Source organism: Pyxicephalus adspersus, chromosome 6, assembly GCF_032062135.1.
Source record: "Pyxicephalus adspersus chromosome 6, UCB_Pads_2.0, whole genome shotgun sequence".
NCBI lineage: Eukaryota > Metazoa > Chordata > Amphibia > Anura > Pyxicephalidae > Pyxicephalus > Pyxicephalus adspersus.
The window spans coordinates 50,448,805-50,469,785 of record NC_092863.1 but is presented as its reverse complement, the minus strand read 5'-3'; the positions used below and the strand labels follow the sequence as shown (position 1 = coordinate 50,469,785).

The following is a 20,981-nucleotide window of genomic DNA, read 5'->3' as shown; positions in this document are numbered from 1 at the left end:
ATAGCTACTTGTAAACACTTTTTTGCACTTTTTGTGGCTGAAACAATACTGTGTATAGCTTGGCATGCGAATTACTGTAGCAGTGTTTATAACTGATGTATCATATACTGCAATTTTTTAAAGTAAACTTGAGGCTTCTTAATGGATTTAAAAGGCAAACTCACTTTCTTAGCATTATTTTATCACATATTAAGGTGACACCCAAAACATAGGCAACCACATAAAGTATATGGTTGGAGGTGTTTTGTCATTAAAGCACCAAACATGTAAATGTACTACCAAATAAATGTAAACCTTATAATAGATCATTTTTGCTTTGAAAATAAAGAAGGAATGTGTGCAGTTCTGTGATAACATGACTGAAGTTCTCTGAAAATAATATTGTCTACTTCATGTGTTTTAATACAGTTACTGCAGTTTTTGCAGCACAGTACTACTACTCTGCAAAGGGTTCAATTTCTACTTTTATTTTTACTGCTGTTTTGTTTATTTTTTTTCTTCAATGCATTTCCTTGTGTCTTACCTTTTCCTGTTATCCCTTCAACCAATTTTTGAGAATATGCCTTTATTTCTACTTTATAACATTTTATTTACCTGCACATTCTGCCTTCCTAGATAGGTATCTCCAAGCAGCTTGGAAACTGTTTAAATATCTTCAGCTTGCTACTCTAAAACAAACAGACCTTTTGATGTACCTGTAGAAACAATACATTCCAATATGAATGTCTAGGGAAAAAGAAATCCAGGGAGAAAAGACAAAAAAAGAAACAAAGACACAGGAGAGATCTCAGTGAGATTGCTTGCGCCCATTTGGGGAATAAAGCAACCAAAAAGATTGTGTATGGAGAATAATTCTGTCTCAACATGGATCTGGCTGATGGTCGCACTTTACACTTTGGTCTGCATGTTCTTTTCCTTGTTGGGTGTAGTGATCTCAGTCTTTTAGAAGGGTTGGAAAATTGGTACCCAGTACCAAAGTGGTGCTGCACACAAATTCAATGACAATATGCCTAATTAAAGCATAACAACAACACAGATGTACTCTGCCTGTAACTTCTCTGATATTCACAACAGGTAAATCAGACACTTTTATTCTACAATCACTGTTGTGATATCCAATCATTTTAAAGCAGAACTAAAAAAAGCAATTGCTCAGCTATACCTGATCCATCACAGGGAGCTGCCATCTTCCTTCTTAAATTCTTGAAGACGGCCTTTATCTAGCTTTGTAACTCACAATGACGCAACTCACATGCAGGGGCAGGCGTTCATTCATTCCAAGTATGCACAAGGGAAGCCAGGATTGCTGAGTTTCTCTGGTGGTGTGCAGAAAAATGTAACAGCTGGGTGGCCATCATGAAGGTAGGAGCAGATTTTGCAGAAGGGATTTTACCTGTCTCCTTGTTCAATATTCGCCTGAATTACAAAAGTTCAAAATGGGACTTTAGTTTAATTAATTTTATTATAATCCAAATTGTCTGTGCTAAGTTCCAGTGTAGAAAATATGTTGTGTAGAAAGACATAGTAGTCAATGTGAGAGACCTTCTACTTCTACAAATCTCAATTATGAGCAACAATATTTGTGGTCTTGCATATGTTAATAACTGATTAAAATGTATCTACAACTTCTGCCATGCAGCTAGGAGCAATCCTATTGATGCACCTAAAGTCACATTCACAATGGCTGATTGTATACAGGCAGACAGAATGTCCCTGACATGTAATCATTGTTTACCATAAATTAATTGCAATTAGTACTTGGCAGCCATCATTAAGTTTTATGAGAATAGTGATAGCAGTTATTGCATTGACAACATTCCACTTGCAGGAGGCTTTTAAAAATAAGAATAGAAAAACTGAAATCCAGAAATGAGGTTCAGCATGTAGAACATGATTACTGGGTTTCTTGTAGATATTGTTAATGTATGGGGTGTCTCACTTGTGGTCTGCAGTTTGCAATAAATACAGAAGTTGCATGGAAGATGTAGCCACATGTGGAGTTGGTGCTTGAGTTAGTACACATAATACATAGTACATAATAATTGCATCTGACTACACAGCCCTTTTTACAACAGCAGAAACTTTTGATTGGCCCCATATGTGGCTAAAAACACCTCCAGATACCTGCTGTCAATTTATTGTTTCTGCTATCCTAATCACTGAACCAAGGTAGAATCTATTAAGTATGCAGCAACTGCTCTGTCCGTATTTATTTAGCATTTACAATATACTGCAAATAATGTCGACCTCAAATATAAACCGCTCCCTCAAAAAATGTCATCTAAGTTGGAAAAAAACACTTTTTATAAGTTCAGGGTTAGAACCATTTTAAAGTATAGTAGTTAGTTTTGTTGCAAAGTAAATTGTACAAAACACATTTCATCACTTTTGGGATTATGTTGCTGTAACCTCCTTTGGTAAATGCCCGAGGAGGCCAAGGTTGAAGCAATAAGCATACTTCGGTAAACTGGAGGTAGTGTTAGGGCTTCTGGGTGGGGTAATCAAGTGAAATTAAAACCTGGGGGCATGACCTTTGGTGACGTGATGACTCACATATATAAGTCAGCTTCCTAACTCTGGCTTCACATTATAGTGAAAAAATAGTGCACTGTAAAATAAGTCATTACAGGAAACCAACATAATGCTCCAGCCAAGGTTATGTTTCATTTATCAGGGTAAGAAATTAGCCTTGTAAATACAGAACAAAAGAAACATTGATTTATTACACCTAAAACTTTTTTTTCTTAAAGCTTCAAATCTCTGAGCAGCTCAAGTATGATTTACATAATCATTGTTTCTTGTTTCCTGTGTGAACTAGAGAGGTTGAAGGTTTCTTATAGCAACATATGGAGTTTAATGAAAGCTCAGACCGGAATAAGAAAAAGTCATAATACTGAAGACAAGGACAAATGTGTCATCCCTATTTCTGAGATAATAGAAGCTATTGTGGAAGGAAAGCAATATCTGGGTATCAGCGTGTTACCATGGATTACCCAATTATATGCCACTGGAGACCATCTGACTAGTGTTTCCATAGTGATGCATGCAAAGCTATTTCAATTAGTAAACAGCATAGAAAATAAGCTTATTTTTATCAAGCAGCACCACAATATCTGCGGTAGTATACTTTTACTGAAGACAAAGACTTTTCATGTTTTTTAGGTTATAAAGACCCGTCAGAGATGATCAGGGCAGAATATAATAAATATTGTTTTAGTAATAGCTTGAATAACGAGACTTCTGGGTGGCCCATAGTTACTGATCCTATAGATTCAGTTTGAACATATTTATTTCAGTTTGAATTATCCTCAGAAAGCCTAAAGTTCTCCCCTACTATTTATGATATAGTATGCCTGGCACATTTCAGGAAATAATACTTTCCATACACATTTGGCCATGATTTTCAATTTTCACAATGAATACTGCCCAGGTTTATTCCCTTTTTTACAAACATATACCGCACACTTGTCAAAAGGCTTGCAAACCATGAACTTGTGACAGAAAGATGGTCATGATTTACATTTCCTTGCTTTAAAGAGACACTAAACAGCTAATATGGGTTGTTTGACCTGCAAAAAGATTTTGGAGTTCTCTTAAGCCAGATTTTGAACCTGGCAGCCCAGCCACCCTGCCAGATACAAGAGTCTAGTCCTTTACCCCTCTGTACTCTACACTGCAATAAAGCAATATAAGAATCCCCCACAGCCTGCTAATGGATCGGAAGTTACAATGATGGATTCATATTTGTGCTCCCCCCTTCTGTACCCATGATCAGAGGACATTGCAGGAGACTAATATAACGGCAAACAGTGTTATGCTAGTGTTTTGTAAAAATAAATCAGTTTTATTAGTTAATTATAGTTTTTACATTAACATTGATTTTTCTAAAGTTGTGTTATATTCTGTTGATAAATGATTACCCCACATTTCCTATAAAATATTCTCTGTTAATGCATCTCAGTGCTGCTGATCTCCATTCCAGACTTTCACTTGGCAATTGTTTCTTTAGTTCATTGTCCTGTTGCATGGTCCATTTCTTGCTAATCTTTAGCTGAACTGATTGAACAAACTGTTCAAAGCCACAGTATCTGACAGTCTCTGTGACCAGTGGCCGATCAGAAGCAAGGGGTGTGCCAGTGCAGTGAAAGCAGCACTCACAGCTCAACCAAGTTACCCAGTTCATCTATAGTGTCTTACTAAATGTGTAGCCCATCTTCCAATCAGTTTGTTATCCTTTGTTAATTGTTATCAATTATTTTTTGACACTGATGACAGCACAATAAATCGAAAAACCTCAGCTTATTTTAATTGTATCTGTGCTTGTGCAGGCACATTGTTAGCACAGGAGGTACAACCCTGTAGTGCTATGACTCAATGGACTGCTTTATGACTTCACTAAATGTAACTTTATGACAGCAGCACAAAGCAGCAGCAAAGATGTCCAATCCATAATAATATTACAATAGACATTTGATACATAGCTGGCTATATTATCATTGCTCCTAGGAATTTTCAAAACTTGAAAATAAAATACACTATATTACTGAGAATTAAAACTGTATTAAATTGACAGTGAAAACAATCTTTCATATAACACTGTCCACATGGCAGTGCCTATATAATACACTAAGGTATAGGATAGACTTTCTATATTGTACACCTGCCACCTTAAAATGGGCTTTGTATTGTTGTGCTTTTTTAAAAATAAATAGTATGTGGTCTACTTTAATAAACAATATAAAACACAATTTTACCGTGCATTATTCTAAATAAGAATTAGACTAGAGGTGTTAGCATCAGAAGATCTGAATAATAAACTGAGAATTTTGTACTTGCACAATATAAATTGAATTATATTTTATATAACAGTGGAAATAACTGCAACTCTGCTTTCACATCTAAATTGTTTTTAGATAGATAAAGCATCCTGGTAATTACAATTTTTAAATTTTTTATTGAAACCTAATGTGTTTGGATGAATAACTTACTTATTGAGAAGTGGGTGGAAATTATACACAGGATATATCTGCAAAAAAGAAACAACAGCCAAAATGTCCTTTCTTCCTGTTTTGGTTAGGGTGAAGAAGGGTCAAAACCTCTTGAGTTGTTGCAGCTTTGTGGGATTTTATTTAATAGATTTTCTTTTGTTTCCTGTACTGTTGCCAGGGCTAAATGTGATAGGAAATCTTACCACTAAGAAACCGAAAGCAAGAACTACTTTTACTTTGCTTTACTTTTATTTGAGAAAAGTAGAGAATACCTGTCAGGACAGCAGCACTGAGCCAATGGATTCAAGAGTCCACGGGTTATTGTCCAACAATGAATAAAACTGCCAATTAATTTCAACGGTCCAACAAAATTCTCTTGTTAACACCACAGTAATACTAAATTGACTTTTCATTGCTGATGCCAGTGCTTTCAGGAGGATTTCTAAATAAAATGCCCAGATTAGGTGCATTAGGGCAGATAAGGGCACACATCAGTAAAGCAGCAAACCACCAGGTTTTTAGTGCTGTCTAATGCGACTTCCCTGTTTAAAATGGACAGTGTTATATACATTAAAATTATGTTCTACCCTTACCCACCCCTCTCCTTTATTGAATTCTCCTATTCTGACTTAAAATAGTGAATTTCTCACCATGTGTATTTGAAGCAGCAGCAAGTCAAACACAACTTTGTCTGCCTGAAGGATGTTCTGCATCATCAAACACTTCTATCTCTAGTCTGATTGTCTCTGGCCAGCCCTTTCATCAATTGGATTATATATATATATATATATATATATATATATATATATTATATAATAATAATAATATTATAATAATAATATTAAATCAATTGGATTTGAGTTCTTTTTTTATTATGGAGGCTCAGCATCACATAAATATAACACCTAGGTCGGTTTAAATATACATGCATCGTCCCTAGAAATGCCCACTCCTTCGGACTAATTTATAAAGACATTTTGACATTTAAATAACTTAATCCAATAGCCAGCCAATTGCTTGTATCTGGGTTGATGACTCTTGAGATAAGTACTAACGTAAATGCTTTATTGTTTTCAGTAAGCTTTGTGTAGCACTCTGCCGGCCCCAACCAACTGCTTGAGACACAAAGAGACCCAGTAATAACATCTCCAGATCAAAGATAAAGAATGCAGGCTAAACAAGCTTCAGCTTTAAGTGTAACTATAGTGAGGCAGAATAAAGTTGTATTTTTAAATGTGGTCTTTTCTGCCATTGATGAGATTTATCTGTCAGATTTTACGAGCTTTCTGTATCCCCACAGAGCAAATGTCATGTAACTTCCTATTCTGTCTGACACCAGTCAACTGGACAGAAATTGTGAAGCAATCTGTCTAATAGGTACACAGGCAGCAGTAAAATACAGTTCTATACTTTTCTACTAGAACAAGTGGCTTTATTTCTCCTATTGTATGTATTGCAGGAATTTTTCGTTTGCAAATCTTCAGTGACACAAAACGTAGGGCATGGGAAACAAAACAAAACATTAATAGGAGATATAACCTATTTAATATTTATATAACCTATATTATTTATGCATTGCTAAGGAAAATGTTTGGTTGGAGGTAGGTATTAAATGTAACTGTAATGACACCAAAATGATTCTGTCTGTCTAAAATCCGCACTGTTCTGCAGATTACACTTAACATTATCACTCACTGCAAACAATTACTGAAAAGAAGGAGTGTTCAAAAGATACCACTGAATGTTCATTCTAGGTCTTTCCATTGGCCGTCTCAAATCACATTGAATGGGGAGAAAGATGATGTATTCCTACACTATATAGAGTAGGTATTTAGTACGTATATAGATTTTCCACTGCTTTTTTTGCCATTCCAGTAATTGCATCTGTATGCTCGAATAGGGAAAGCATCATTGATAGCTCCTGGCACTGAAGCTATTAAATTATACCCAACTCCAGGCTCTTATTTCTCCTTTCAGCCCACCACCCACTTAAATTACCCCTGGCATGGTTCAACGTAGAGGAGGAGTGGCTCTGCGCTGTTTGATCATTGCGTCTATGGAAGACAGCAGTATAACTGACAAACAAACTATACACTGATAACAAACAAACTATACACAAAAAAAGGTAGTGGGAATTACATTTTTCTAATGGATACAGAAACCATATACTGGGGGGGGGGGTGCAGTTAGGGAAAGACCAGGGTTGAAGGGGGAAAGGGGCTTGCTACATTAACTCACATTGTCCCACAAAAAGAAATTGTTAGGTTCCAGGCTACTCATAGGATCTGATTTTTACCTTTCCAGGGTTAAATAGTGTTCTGTATGCTGCTGTTTCCTGGAATTTCTTCCAGTAGGAACCGTTTATAGATTTTTTAAGAGTTGCAACTTATGAATTTTCTTTTTCTTTTCAGTCTTTACTGTGTTTAACTGATTTCAAATTTACATTTATATTTATTATATTTTTTGTAGTTTTGTGAAGAGGATCAAGGCTTACTTACTGATACACAAAAGCATTACAGTAGTTTAATTATTCCTGAACAGTAAATTGCATAGAAGTGTTTTATACTACCTTCATTACCGCAGCAATTGGCATGTTTCATATATAGTATTGAGGGAACCCAAAGTAATTGGGTAGTGCAGCCGTGCTTTTCTGGCGTAATGTCCCTAGACTAATTGAAGTTCATTTGCTTCTTATTAACAAGGGAGAATTATTTTTTGGTGTTTCCAGTATATTAGTTACTGTATTCAATAATTAATATAAATGTGGTTTTGTTTGTTGTTTAGGTATGTGTCATAAGGAGTCATGGTGATCTTCTGTTTTTTATTTTATTCATATATTTTTTCCATTTACTGTAAGATTTTGGAAGTACAACTATTCACACATTGCCAGTTTTAGAATTACCTCCAAAGCACAAACAATTGATTTTAGACATTACATGTCACATGTTATAGTTCAAAACAAGACCAATTTGCTCCTCCGGGGGTTTGTTTTTTATCCCTTATCTGATACAGCAATGACATGTTTCTTATTACAGGAGCCTTATTAATTAACTTTATCTTATTGAGTTCAGGATTCATCCAAATTAATCATTTTTGTTGACTAATTCCGTCTCTGCGGCTGACTCACTTTGCACTCTTCATGTTGAACTTGCCTTCAATATATCATCAATCAATGATGTATACCACAGCTAGAACACAAGAAGGTGGTCAGAAATGGTTGTTTAGAAACAAGCAAAACATACCTAATCCACTTCTAGGGCATAACCTGACAAAGATTGATGTGACTGGACACTCCAAACATGAAATGTAGTTATTTTATATAATAACTAGCTGATTACTAGCTGAGTTGCCAGGTATTTATTTATTGAAATCCTATATTATACAGGAAAAAAAAATACAAAGTACAAAGTACAAAGATGACTGGTGCACTCACATGACTCTCAGTCATATGTATAGCCAGTTCGGTTGAAATGCGTTTTCAAGTGATGGTGGAACATACATACACACACACACGCACACACACACACACACACACACATACACACACACACAAATGTGTTCATTGCTAAAGCAAAAACATAATTTAAAGCACATCTAAATCCCTTAAACAAAAATGTAACATATTGCAGGGGGTAATATATTTAAGAGGTTAACTTAATAAAGGATTTTGGGCTGTCCGCCTGCAAAAATTAATTCTGCTATACAATCACATGCAAGAAATATATATTATTTGCATTTTCTTGCAATATATATAATTATATTATATATAATTATTTAACAGAGATACAATTTATAATAGAAAAAGAAAACTACACTTCTCCCCCCTCAAACATGCAGATTGTCTCATCAGAAATATAAAAAAAGCAGAAAGCAACATTTGGTTCATCTCCTGTAGTGATAGATTAAGGAATTAACGATTACATATATGGTGAAAGCCAGGGAACTAGAAGTAGGAAATAGCTATCCATTTAAAGCCAGTTAAACTTTAAAGAGTTCTCTGCATTATTTAAAGTCTTGTAAACATTGCATTTACTAGACTGATGGTTACATATTACAACCTGAAAGTGATTTGAGCACATGTATGCAGCTTTAAATATTCCTTCTTCAGGTTTCAATAGCTGCATTGTAGTGAAGATAGAAATCCCATATTAGATATCTTTGCTGGTAGAAAGTTTAAATTGATTGTACTTTTGTACTTGTTTTCTTTATATTCTTGGAAGCATTTCTTCTTGATATTCACCGAAATCCAACATACTTCTATTCTCCCTCTGATTTAAAGATAGCAAAGACAGTGAGAGCTGCTTTGTAACTTCAATAACGGAGAAGTTTTGAAGATGTCTCTAGTGTTTTTCAAGGTTATTCTGGCTTCAAATGACATTATATCACAAAATGTATCAGATTTCAGCAGAACACTTAAGTTTTTTCGGTCATTATCTTTTACTATTTTTTTATTTTGGAAAGGTGGAAACTCTGCCAGGTTCCTAATTTTTTGGCATTACACCTCTGTGATGATTTTTCTTTATTTTCTTTGTGTCCCTGCCCTGAAGATTCACACTTTCTGTTTATCATGGTAACAATGAGAAAGCTAGACTTTCACAAACAATATATGACATTGGGCTGAATTGCATGGGACTTTGCACACAAAAAAAACTAACATATTTCAACCACTGCATCAGAGTGGTGCAAAACATTTTAGTTGTAGTGTTACATTGTGTGCGAGGCCAGTGCAGAGTTCAAGCCATATATCTCACTTATATGCTTTAGTGAGATTGCACAGATGTACCAGAAGCTAAGTTTGGAAGTGTTTCTGACTTCCAAGATGCCTTTGACATCTATGGTAAAAACAACTGCTCCAATTCAAACAAAAATCTGAGTTGACAAGCAATTACAGTGCTTATTACAGCTAAACGGTGGCATTTTGTTTTCAATAGCGTTGCCTAAAATTCAATTGTTTTTTCATTCCCTGCACAAAGTGTTACTTTTGTTTTTTTCCAGTTAACATTCTTTATTACATCAGTAAATAAACCCCAGAGTGTCATGAAAACTATTTAATACTTTGTTTCCTATCATAATGTACTATACACTATGTTACTAAGAAATGTAACAGTAATTAGTATGCTTATTTCCCTCTTTTACCAGGTGAATATTGGTATACTCATTGCAGTGACCAGAATCATATCCAGAATTAGTGCTGACAACTACAAAGTCCACAGAGATGCCAATGCATTCAAGTAAGTGATATTGTGCATGCAAACTTCGGGTGGACACGGAGATTATAATTCTGATGAAGACAAATGTTTTAGTGAACCTATACAATGAATAATAACAGCATTTTTGTTATTTACTAGCCATTTTAACTGGGATGATGCTGTAGTCACTTCCATCTTCAAAAGTTTGTTCAAAAGTGAACAAATGCAACATCAATAATTAGTAAAGTGCTATACATTAATTTTTTGTTGAGTAAGTCTCTGGATTCCACAGAGACAGAATTAGGTTAAAAAATAAATTAATACAAAAAAAAAGAAGTATTTTTGGGTCATTTCCAAGTTAAACCTTTTGTATAACCCTGTTAAAATTCACACTTAACATGCACAGCAGGCTGTAATTCCCATATTTTGTTTTGGATTCATATACATCTGTTAATAAATGCAAGCCACAATATAATACTCAGAGTTTCTATTCAGTTTGGAGTGCTACAAATAAAATTCTGTCCATCACTACCTATACATATGTTGTCTTGGAAACTGCAGTGCTTGGAGGTAGAGGATATACAGTGGACCCTCTAGGGTGAGATTAGGGATTATCCTCTGTGTATCTGACCAGGTGATTTTGTTTTCTGATAATCTGTTTTCTAACAAGTTGTTGATCTATACTGATTGACACTATTATCACTATAAAATTAGTAAATCACATTTTTTGCAGCTTTTCAATTTCCAAGGACAATAAATGTCCTATCTTTTAACATTTTAACCCAGTGTGCACTTGTAATAGAGGACAATATAATTTAAGCTTTGTTGGTAGCCTGTGAATGCTATAACTTGACCTTTACCTACCAGCTTTATCAAAAATGGTCTCATTCAACCATCACTTTATTTAGTCCATTGGTGAAAAGCAAGCTCTGTTGAATAAAAGTTCCTGCTGACAGCTAAGCAATAGCACAGCATACAGTAAAATAGCAGAAGTAGCAGGGAGGACAAAGTGTGATATGCCACACACAATATGCAGTATTCTATCCTTATTTATTTGATTCATTTTGATTGCGGATAATAGTGACACAAAATATTTTTTTCTATATTGATGGCATCTTTATGAGGTTTACAAAGCAGTTATGTTGATGTAAATTATTTCTTATGTTGTGCCCTGCTTATTAACTGGTATCTACATTCCTTTGACAGCAAATTTGCCATGTTCTTTAAATGTGTAATACATGTACCACTTTAAAAAATGTTCACAAATCACAAAAATTTAAAAAATAGGGCAATAAATATAAGTAAGAAATAACATGGAGAACTCAAAGGAACAATACAGAAAAATGTATATAGTCATGTAAAAAAGAAAATACACATCTATCCACTCTTACCACTTCCAGAAATTAGGGGGGGGGGGGGAGAAGCAGCCAGGAACTGCTAATTAAATGCGTGTGACTAATTGATCATTATAAAGTATGCCAGTTTGTTGGTCTGGAGTATTCTGGTATGTGTTAACATCATACCCTAGGGAAGCAATTATTGCTGCTCATCAATCTATAAATGCTTATAAAGCCACTCCCATACTATTGGAAGTCCATCATTCTACAGTTAGACAGTGATTCACAAATGTAAAGCATTGATTGCAGTGGTTGTCCTGCATATTGACTCCAAGGTCATGGTGCTCAGAGAAATTGGAAAAATGATCTATATTCTATACCCTATATGCTTCTATTAGCATGGTAAATGTAAACATTTGTGACAGAACAATTAGTAAAAGGCTAGACAAGTATACATTGTATAGAAGGGTTGCCAGAAGAAAGCCTTTACTCTCTAAAAAAAGGCATGGTAGCATGGCCTAGGTTTGTTGCATCTGAACAAACTACAAAACTTCTGGGAAATGACCTTTCTATGGAAAGATAAGGCCAAAGTGGAGGTGTTTGGCCATCATGTCCATGTCCACCAAAACCAAACAGCATATCAGCACAAATCGGGGGTGATGTGGGCTTGTTTTTCAGCCACTGGACATGAGCACTTTGCAACATTTGAGAGACTGAAAAAGTAATATGGAAAACAATTACTTCAAGATGTTATATCATGGGCTGTACTTTGTTTTTTACACATGGCTTCTACATTTTCACTAAGTTAAATTGGCAAAGTAGAATCTGTTGTGTTTTGCTTTACAACTGAGGTTAAAACAAATTTAGAACCTACCCAATTTTTTTTTTTTAATACTGTATGTCCTGATACATAAAGCCTTAGAATTTTTTTGTTTTACTGCACATGCCTATTCACAGACTATGCTGAACAAAGATGACAGTACAGGGTTTATACAGCACAGCAATATACCTCTCCAAGGAGAATAATGAAAATACACATTCTAACACAATTTTGGGAACAGAAGCACTTGCTTTACATCTACTTGAACTGCTTCCCATTTAATTTTTAGATTGTTGGTTTGGGGGCAGATCCAAGTACTGTAGGAAGCCATGCTTGGTGTTGGGGCTGCACTGTTTTTGACTGTGTCAATATTGCCCTGATCATGAAGCAGCAATAGCTTATTTAGAAGCAGTTTGACAATATGCTTCTTAAATAAAATATGCCAAGGTAAAGCTTTAATGGGCAGACTTGAGAGAAACAGGAAATTTTAAGGGATGATTTGTGTTTGAAGATTTAGGTGTAAATATGATAAGAATATGTTGCCTGGTCAAAATCAGGATCGAGCATGACCTGTTATGACTATGATTAAATACGTTTTCTTTACAGCATTGGTTGGATTAGGGTTTGGGCTTTAGGGTATGGAAACAATATGGCTTGTATATACACACACATCAGACATTACAAATACATAGCATTTGCAGGAAATTTCAGTAAGTGGAACACACGACATATAGAACATGTCAGGAGTAATAATGTCAACTCCTTATATCATGAACCTCTATGACATGTGGTTCTGTCTGTCTGGTGCTCCTACTAAGTTTTTTATTCATAAAATCCTGAAAAAACATTTCTTTCTATATTCTCACTATATTGGCCATGGTTTGTGAAGTATCATGGAGTTCTGTGTGGAAAACAGGTCATAGATAAGTTTTTAATGACTTAGTGGTGTCCCCAATACACCACAGTACTTCAGAAAGCCCTTAGAAATTATAAGTAATATGCATTTACAAATCTTCCGCTTGCTTTTTTCTAGTACATTTTAGCAACCATTTTATTTGTTGTGTGCAATAGTACCCATGTTCTGTTCCAATTCATCAAAATAACCCCGATTGTTTCCATATAATTACCTGTAAAAATTCCTTCTTGGCAATGTAGTGCCTGAGCAAAACCTGAATAAAACTCTAATAAAAAAATCACTTGAAAAACTGTAAAAAAGAATTGCATTGTTCATACTTTCTCTCCCTGGATTACAAAAAAACAGCATAGACATAAGAAACAGACATAAGAAACAGAAACCAACAAAATTAATTAATCAGAAGCAAGAAAATCTGTATACTTTGGGCATATAAGCTTCTTTTACAGCAAAGAGAACTGTAAATATCACAATAGTGACATCTTTAAATCTCACTCCAAATATCATGAGTCTAGCAGTCAGGAGAAGCACTGCCTTAGGGTTCACACTACAGGCACCGACAGATCAGTGGGCCTGGTTTTTTAAAACTTTCCAAGACAGGACTATTATGGGTGATCCAGAAATCCTGGAATGGACCTTAAAGATAATTTGTTCCTGTATGACAAATGCTTCTCTAGTCTTGGAAAGCTTTAATAAATCAGACCCAATGACTGCCTCAGATGTACTTGCCGTAGATTGTATGATGCAATATATTTACACTACCAATGGTAAAACATAAAAAATTTCAAGGAAACAGGCTTCTTATTGGAGGAGGGACATCGCAGTTAAAGTAAACTTACCTGGCTGAGTACAATTATTTAAACAGACATCTCATGTTCTGCCATCTTTACCTGGTCCTATTCCTGGTTTGGAATCTTTAGCCATCTAGATTAGCAACGCCAGAAACATAACTCCTATTCATGTTTGCAGCAGACAAGGCTATGTTGGGAACCCGGGGCATTGTATACTAAGCTGTGCATGTGTATCTCAGTGTACCTTTTACTAAGATTGCAAACAGGCAAATAGGTGTGTATTAGAGAAGGGACAACACCAGTCTCTTCTGCAATAAACAATCTGTCTGCTTGAAATGTTTTATTGTTTTCATGAAGTACAGTACTGTATGAAGTACAGTTCAAACATTGTAGCATGTTTAAATGCACAATAATTTCCCAATTAAAACCTTACTTGTGTTTAAACAGAATGTCTTGGTAAAAGGTTCCCTGAGTCAATTATCATCCTCTCTATTCTCTTACTGTGGAATATTTCACTGAGCAACTGTCAAGAGTGACTTCATTTCAGCAACTTCAGTAACCTGTTCTTTCTTTTCAGCTCTGTCCCCAAAGGCTGCAGACTTGCTGATGAAACACCTTTATTTTACAAACCATTTACTCTAGAAACAGCTGGGAGACACAGCCAGTCTTCCCTGACATTAAAGGTTGACATAATAGCATCAATGTCTTCCTCCTATGTTTTATTTTTGGAGTAAGATGTGCAAGCAGTCTTGGTTAATTGAGTGCAGGGATCAAAGGAAAGGTGATTATTACCTGTGGCTAACAGACACAAAACCGCCCAAGTGTCAGCTCTGTCACTACAAATACAAAGGCATTATGTTACCTAATGCTTACCATACTATATTTTATTGCAAGTCTGCTGGACAAATTTCAGATGATTATATGAAAGAATCCCCTAGCAGCCAAAAGGATCTATGCAAATGCAGCAAGGTTGATGGTGGCTCTTTCTGGTTAACAGTGTAATGTATAGTGTAATAAATGCCCCTAAACACAGAAGTGAACAAATTCTTAACAAAGATTCAGTGTAAAGCAGAAATACTTTTATATATTTAAAATATCGAGGAAACTTGAATACATACTTACAAAACTTTTTTCCAAATGGTTGTATTAAAATGTTTCTCTAGTTTGCAGTCCTAGATTTTTTCCCATTTCCCTTTTTCTATGCTCAATGAAATTTTATTTTTTGTACTTTGCTTTGTATGTGGCAAATTCTGCTTCCAGTTGTGAAATTGGTTGATTAGGGTAAACCATTAGCACACATGGAGCACAGGGGTCTTTCCTATGTGCCAGTCCAACAATCTCCATTTTATGTGTTAACAATCAGATGTGAAATATTTGCTTACTGTGCAACTTCCCACACTATTCACCCCATCCACCTGTAAGTTCTCCCTCGCCTCCTTTAGCCCTGTTAGTTTAGGTGAGGTTAACTGTTCTCTAATTATCTTTCTCCACTATTTCATCTCCATTATCTTTCTCTGACTACATTTGCCTGCCGTCTGCCCTGACCCTTTGCTTGAACACTGACTAGGTTTGCCTGCCGCCTGCTCAGACCCTTTGGACCCAGACAGCGTCAGCTGCTGCCTCTCTCTACATTGAGGCCACAACCTGGTGACACCCTGCAGCAAAGAGCCCAGTGGCCTCTAGGGCCCTCGCGGGGTGCCCTGGTGAAGACATGGTGTCAGTGATACCGTGCTACCTGTCTGAGGAGTCCCTGACAGTCCTGCTCAGAGGCAAGTCACAAGACAGCAATTCTATCCTCCTGGATTCATCTCCTTCATCTTATCTTTTATCTTCTACTGCAGACCCTATACTCTATCGGTATTAAAGAGACTGCCCTTTCTTGATTTGCTTCTTGTTTTTCAGACCGCTTGTTCTTAATTTCTTCCATAGTAACTATATTGCCCCCATTCCTCTCCTTGTCATTCACCAAGTCCTTGAAACCATACTCTTCTCTTTATACTCCTCCTCTTCCTATGGATATAACCCCATTTATATGCAGAAAACACCCCGCCCTGACTTGTTAACCTTTGTCAACTTTGATAATGTTTTTTGCTACCTGTCAGGTATGTTTTCGTGCATGTGTTACAAGTACCTAAAAATCATTTTTGATGAAAATGGCTAATTTGGCGAATACTCTTCCCTCTCCTTTAACCTTCAAAACCTACTTCTGACAACTTTCTAACTGTAAATAGAGTAAAATACAGTCTAACATAATAGTAAAAATCAATATATATCAATATAATAGTAAAATGCATCTGCGAAAAGCAGCAATATGATATTAACAATAATACAATTCTTTAGTTTAATCTAAAAAGTACAATAATAGTTATATAGTAAGTCAGGTTGAAAAAAGACATATTTCCATCAAGTTTAAAAACTAGGGAAGCAAACATATCCCGGATATAAAATCCTTTGGACATAGTTGGTCCAGGGAAAGGCAACCACATGTTCCCTGGATCAATGGTCACTGTTATTTTTACTTTAAAGCTTTAACCACCTGGGCGTTTCACTGATGTCTGGATTTCTGTACCAAAAGCGGTACACTGTTTTTCATGAAATTTTTTTTTTTTAAATTGTAGACCGGTAAGTTACAGAAATATGTCCGAACAGGGTTCTAGTAGATATCCTGAATATAATAAAGTTTGAAACACACGATCATGTAAAAAAAAAAAAAAATTAACTTTAATAATAAAACTAAATAAAATACACAAAAATCAGCTTAAACAAGAATGCATAAATAAATAAAAAATACTAAAAATGCAATAATTCGGTATACTGTATAGTAATATATTTTTCTAAAACACCTCCCTAGTGTGGTAAATTTTAGAACAGAGTCCAATGTCACATACCTATAGACAAAACCACATAAATATATTTTGTATTATTTTGTATTGGATTGGATACAGGACTTTGTATTGAATCCAATACAAAATATTTGAATTTCCCGCTACGACCCCCGTCGACGGGCGTATGCACTGACATCATCAGAAATAGCCGAGGGACGCGTACGCGAACGCAGGGTGTTCTAATTCTTTCCGAACTTCCATGCGAAAAGGAAAAAAAAAAAAAATTTTTGCATGGAAATTTATTTTAGATTGTAGGCTATAATTCTTAGGCATGACTCCAAAATTTAATAAATGTAATAATGAACTTTAAAAAAAATTTTTTATAAATTTTTATAAGAAAAAAATATTTTTTTAAAAAAAATAGTGTATAATGTAATGTAACTGTACAGTAGATTATATAATATATATATATAATACAATTATATATATATATATATTATATAAAGATTTCTTTGTATTGGACTCAATACAGCTTTTTTATATTGAGTTTAATACAAAGTGATTTGAATTTCCCGCCCCGCCTCCGCCCCCACCAACGCTTGCAGCGACGTCACCGAGAAACCCCGGAGATCGTCACTGCACACGCCGGATGAAGGCTGAAGACAGAAGACGTCTCCGGAGGAGCTGCGGGGACAAGGTAAGTATTTTTTTCAGTTGTAATCCGATTGTCATACAATGTTGTATGACAATCGGATTGCAATGTAATGCTTGTTTATATTTTCAGCTACCCCGCACTGGGTTCGGGGTAACTGATAGTAGCAAGTTTTCTTACCCCTTACCAGGTGCGGGCTAACTTCCCAGGTGGTTAATACCCAGTTATGATCTGTGCTTCTAGAAAAACACCCAGCTTTTTCTTAAAGCAATCTGTAGTTGCTGAAACTGCCTTCTGAGGGAGCCGATTCCACATTTTCACAGACCTTATAGTGAAGAATCCCTTCCTTATCTGGAGATTAAACTTCTTTTCCTCGAGAGGCAAAGAGTGCCCTCTTGTTCTTTGTAATGATCTTAAAATGAATAATTGGGAAGACAGTTCTCTATATGGACCATTTATACATTTATACAGGATGACCATATGGTGTCCAGGATACAGGATGACCACCTTAAATGGTGTCATCTGCAAACACAGGTACTTTTTTACCCAAACTCTTTATCATTTATAAAGATGTTAAACAGTAAAGGTCTCAACATTGAACCCCGGGGTACACCACTAATAACCTTAGACCATTCAGAGTATGAATCATTAATCACTACTCTCTGGATGCAATCTTTAAGCCAGTTCTCTACCTTTTTACAGAATGACTTTTCTAAACCTATTGACCCTAACTTGCATATTAACCGCCTGTGGGGTACAGTGTCAAATGCTTTAGCAAAGTCCAAGTACACTATATCAACTGCTACTCCACTGCCTACCTGTTTACATACCGTCTTATAAATAGAGAGTAAATGTGTTTGTATTTCTTGAAGCCATGCTGACTGTCACCTATAATATTATTTTCTAGCAGAAACTCCTCTGTGTGTTTTTTTCTAAGACTTTTCCAACTATGGATGTTAAACTTACCAGTCTGTAGTTCCCTGGTAATGACTTTGCTCCCTTTTTGAAGATAGGAACCACATTGGCCTTACGCCAATCCATTGGTACATGACAGTAATTAAAGAGTCACTAAAAATAATAGATTGGAAATAACTGAGCTCAGCTCAGTAATCCATCGGGTCCTGGTGCTTTGTCAACCTTAATTTTGCCCAACCGTTTCTCAATCATATCAATTTTGAGCAATTGTGACTCATTTAAGGCAGTGACATTTCTATTATGAATTTGGACTTGAGCTCTGCCATTTTCCTTTTTCTTGATAAAATAATGGTATTAAGATATCACCAAAATTAAAATGATCTTTATAAATGTATATTACTGTATATACTCAAGTATAAATAGATATTTTTGCCTTCCAATTGGCATTAATAAAAGTTTCTTTGTGTTTCCTTGGGTCACACCCGCAGATTATGTCCTTATTTAACAAACTCTTGCCATTAGGGACATTATTTAAGATTGTTACATGAAGATACAGCGTTATCTACTGGTAGCCCACAACCTTGCACAAAACATCAAATGACCCATCATAAACAAATCAAAAGCATACACATACTTTAACCTTGTATTGATTACTGTTTTGAATGTTAGCAGTGACAGACACATTTTGTGCCCTAGGTTTATATTCGAGTCAAAGCCGGTTTCCTCTATTTTCAGGTAAAAATAAAGAACTTGGTTTATATTTGGATCAGTTTATATTTGAGTTTATACAGTACTGATAAATTATTTGTAAAACTGGTATTAAATACATTTGGACTGAGAAAAAGTATGAAGGATCAATAAATGAACTGTAAGGAATTATGATATCTTAGATAACAACAATAAATGGAAAAAGTGCTTCTAACTGTTGAATATCATTGCTCCAAGACCTCTACCAATTGGCTTTTTGAAGCTTCTGTCACCGTTGTAGGTTGTAGGAAAGTCCACATATAAAAGCTGGGCACATGATAAAAATAGGATGCCAGATTATAATAAAATGTGGGTACCTCTTTCAGAGGTTCATATGTGTTTTTAAATAAGACATTGAGCCTCTTGTACAAAATCCATTTTGTCCTTAATAACAATACCAACCCTCTTGTCCAGCTGTTTTATGACCAGAGTATTATATACTTTAAAATACATATAGGCTTCCACCTCACCTTTATTTAGATTACTCTTTTGTAGTGGCATTTTTAAGGGTTGTTAAAATGGGGATACATTCCATGGTGTTAATAAAAGCACTTTTAGCTTTAGAGTAATACACTGATTTGGTCTGAATGTATTATGTTTGATTTCCTGGAAAAGATCCTTCTCTATACCAATGCTATTGTGAACTAAGGGGCTTAAGAGAGGTCCTGCATTGTTCCAAGACAGCTTTTCTTTGATGTCTAATGCTGAAAGGTCTTGTCTATCAAATGGATGCAATTTGTCTGAAGTAGGGACCATGTTCATGTGTGGCTTTTCATTCAATACAATGAAATCAAGGACTGAGTTTCTTCAACCTACACAGTGTTGCCACAGGCCGTGGGGTTTGTCTGATGTTACCGCATGTTGGCTGTACAGGCACTATATGTCTAACACAATTGCAGAGTTTTTTTGTTGTCCAGATAACAGAATCTGCAAGATCAGTACTGTAAGGAAGTGCCTTGAAATTCTTCTTTGCTGATACATTCTACTATATCTTTTTTAGGAACCATGAAGCACAAGTGCACTGTTCTTTTGTTTGATCATAGGATTAGATTTAAATGCTATATTTCTTTGAACTTTAATAAAGATAAATGTGTCACCCAATAGGAACTTTACTACTAAAGAATGAAGAATGTGGGTGCGCACATAATCAGTAGGTAGCACATAATCAGTAGTAGTAGGTAGACCGATAATTTATCAAAAAAAGTAAAATTAGCAATAATGTTAGAAATCAATGCATCTTATAAAACATACAGTCATGAGATGGTTTAACAGGCAAGCATTTTTGGTAAACCAAGGCTATGTACACATGCCAGATGATTCTCGCCCAATATAAACAGTCGGGCACGTCTCTGTGTGTACACAGCCTAACATTATGCCCTATTAGGATATGTGCTTAGCACTGTTCTTTCGAACCATGACCAGGTACAGAAGAAAACAACATTGTAAAATGGTGAACCTGTAAAGAAGTTTTTACATAGATGTAAGATACAGATGGCTATGTCAGTACTGGTGTTTTGAAGTTTTCATGACATTATTATTAAATTCAGACATAATAACATGTTATAAACCATTACCAAAAGTGACCCATATGCCCTCTTATATAAACACTATCATTTTGTAGGTTAAAAGGGCAAGGCCACATCTTTACTGAATAGCTTACTATTAAAAAATGTGAAACCTAACTTATAATTGATAAAAAATGTATCAGTCACAGCTGATCTGATTTGGGTACCTGATTAGCCCAACAGAATAAAGACTAATCATACGTAAATAGAAACACCTCAATACCCACAACATACTGGAG

At 35.4% G+C, this 20,981-nt stretch overlaps 1 protein-coding gene across 4 annotated transcripts in view; it reads left to right on the top strand.

The window, feature by feature from the left end:
* Positions 1 to 20,981, top strand: part of ADGRD1 (adhesion G protein-coupled receptor D1) — a 312,771-nt gene that overhangs the window by 234,013 nt on the left and 57,777 nt on the right. For all 4 annotated transcript variants that reach the window (XR_011921431.1, XM_072415722.1, XM_072415721.1 and 1 more), the window contains exon 21: positions 10,128 to 10,219. Coding sequence is in view for 3 of the 4 variants with exons in the window: in XM_072415722.1 (XP_072271823.1) it covers positions 10,128 to 10,219 (92 nt within the window). In the remaining variant the exon portion in view is untranslated. The remainder of the gene's footprint in view (positions 1 to 10,127; positions 10,220 to 20,981) is intronic.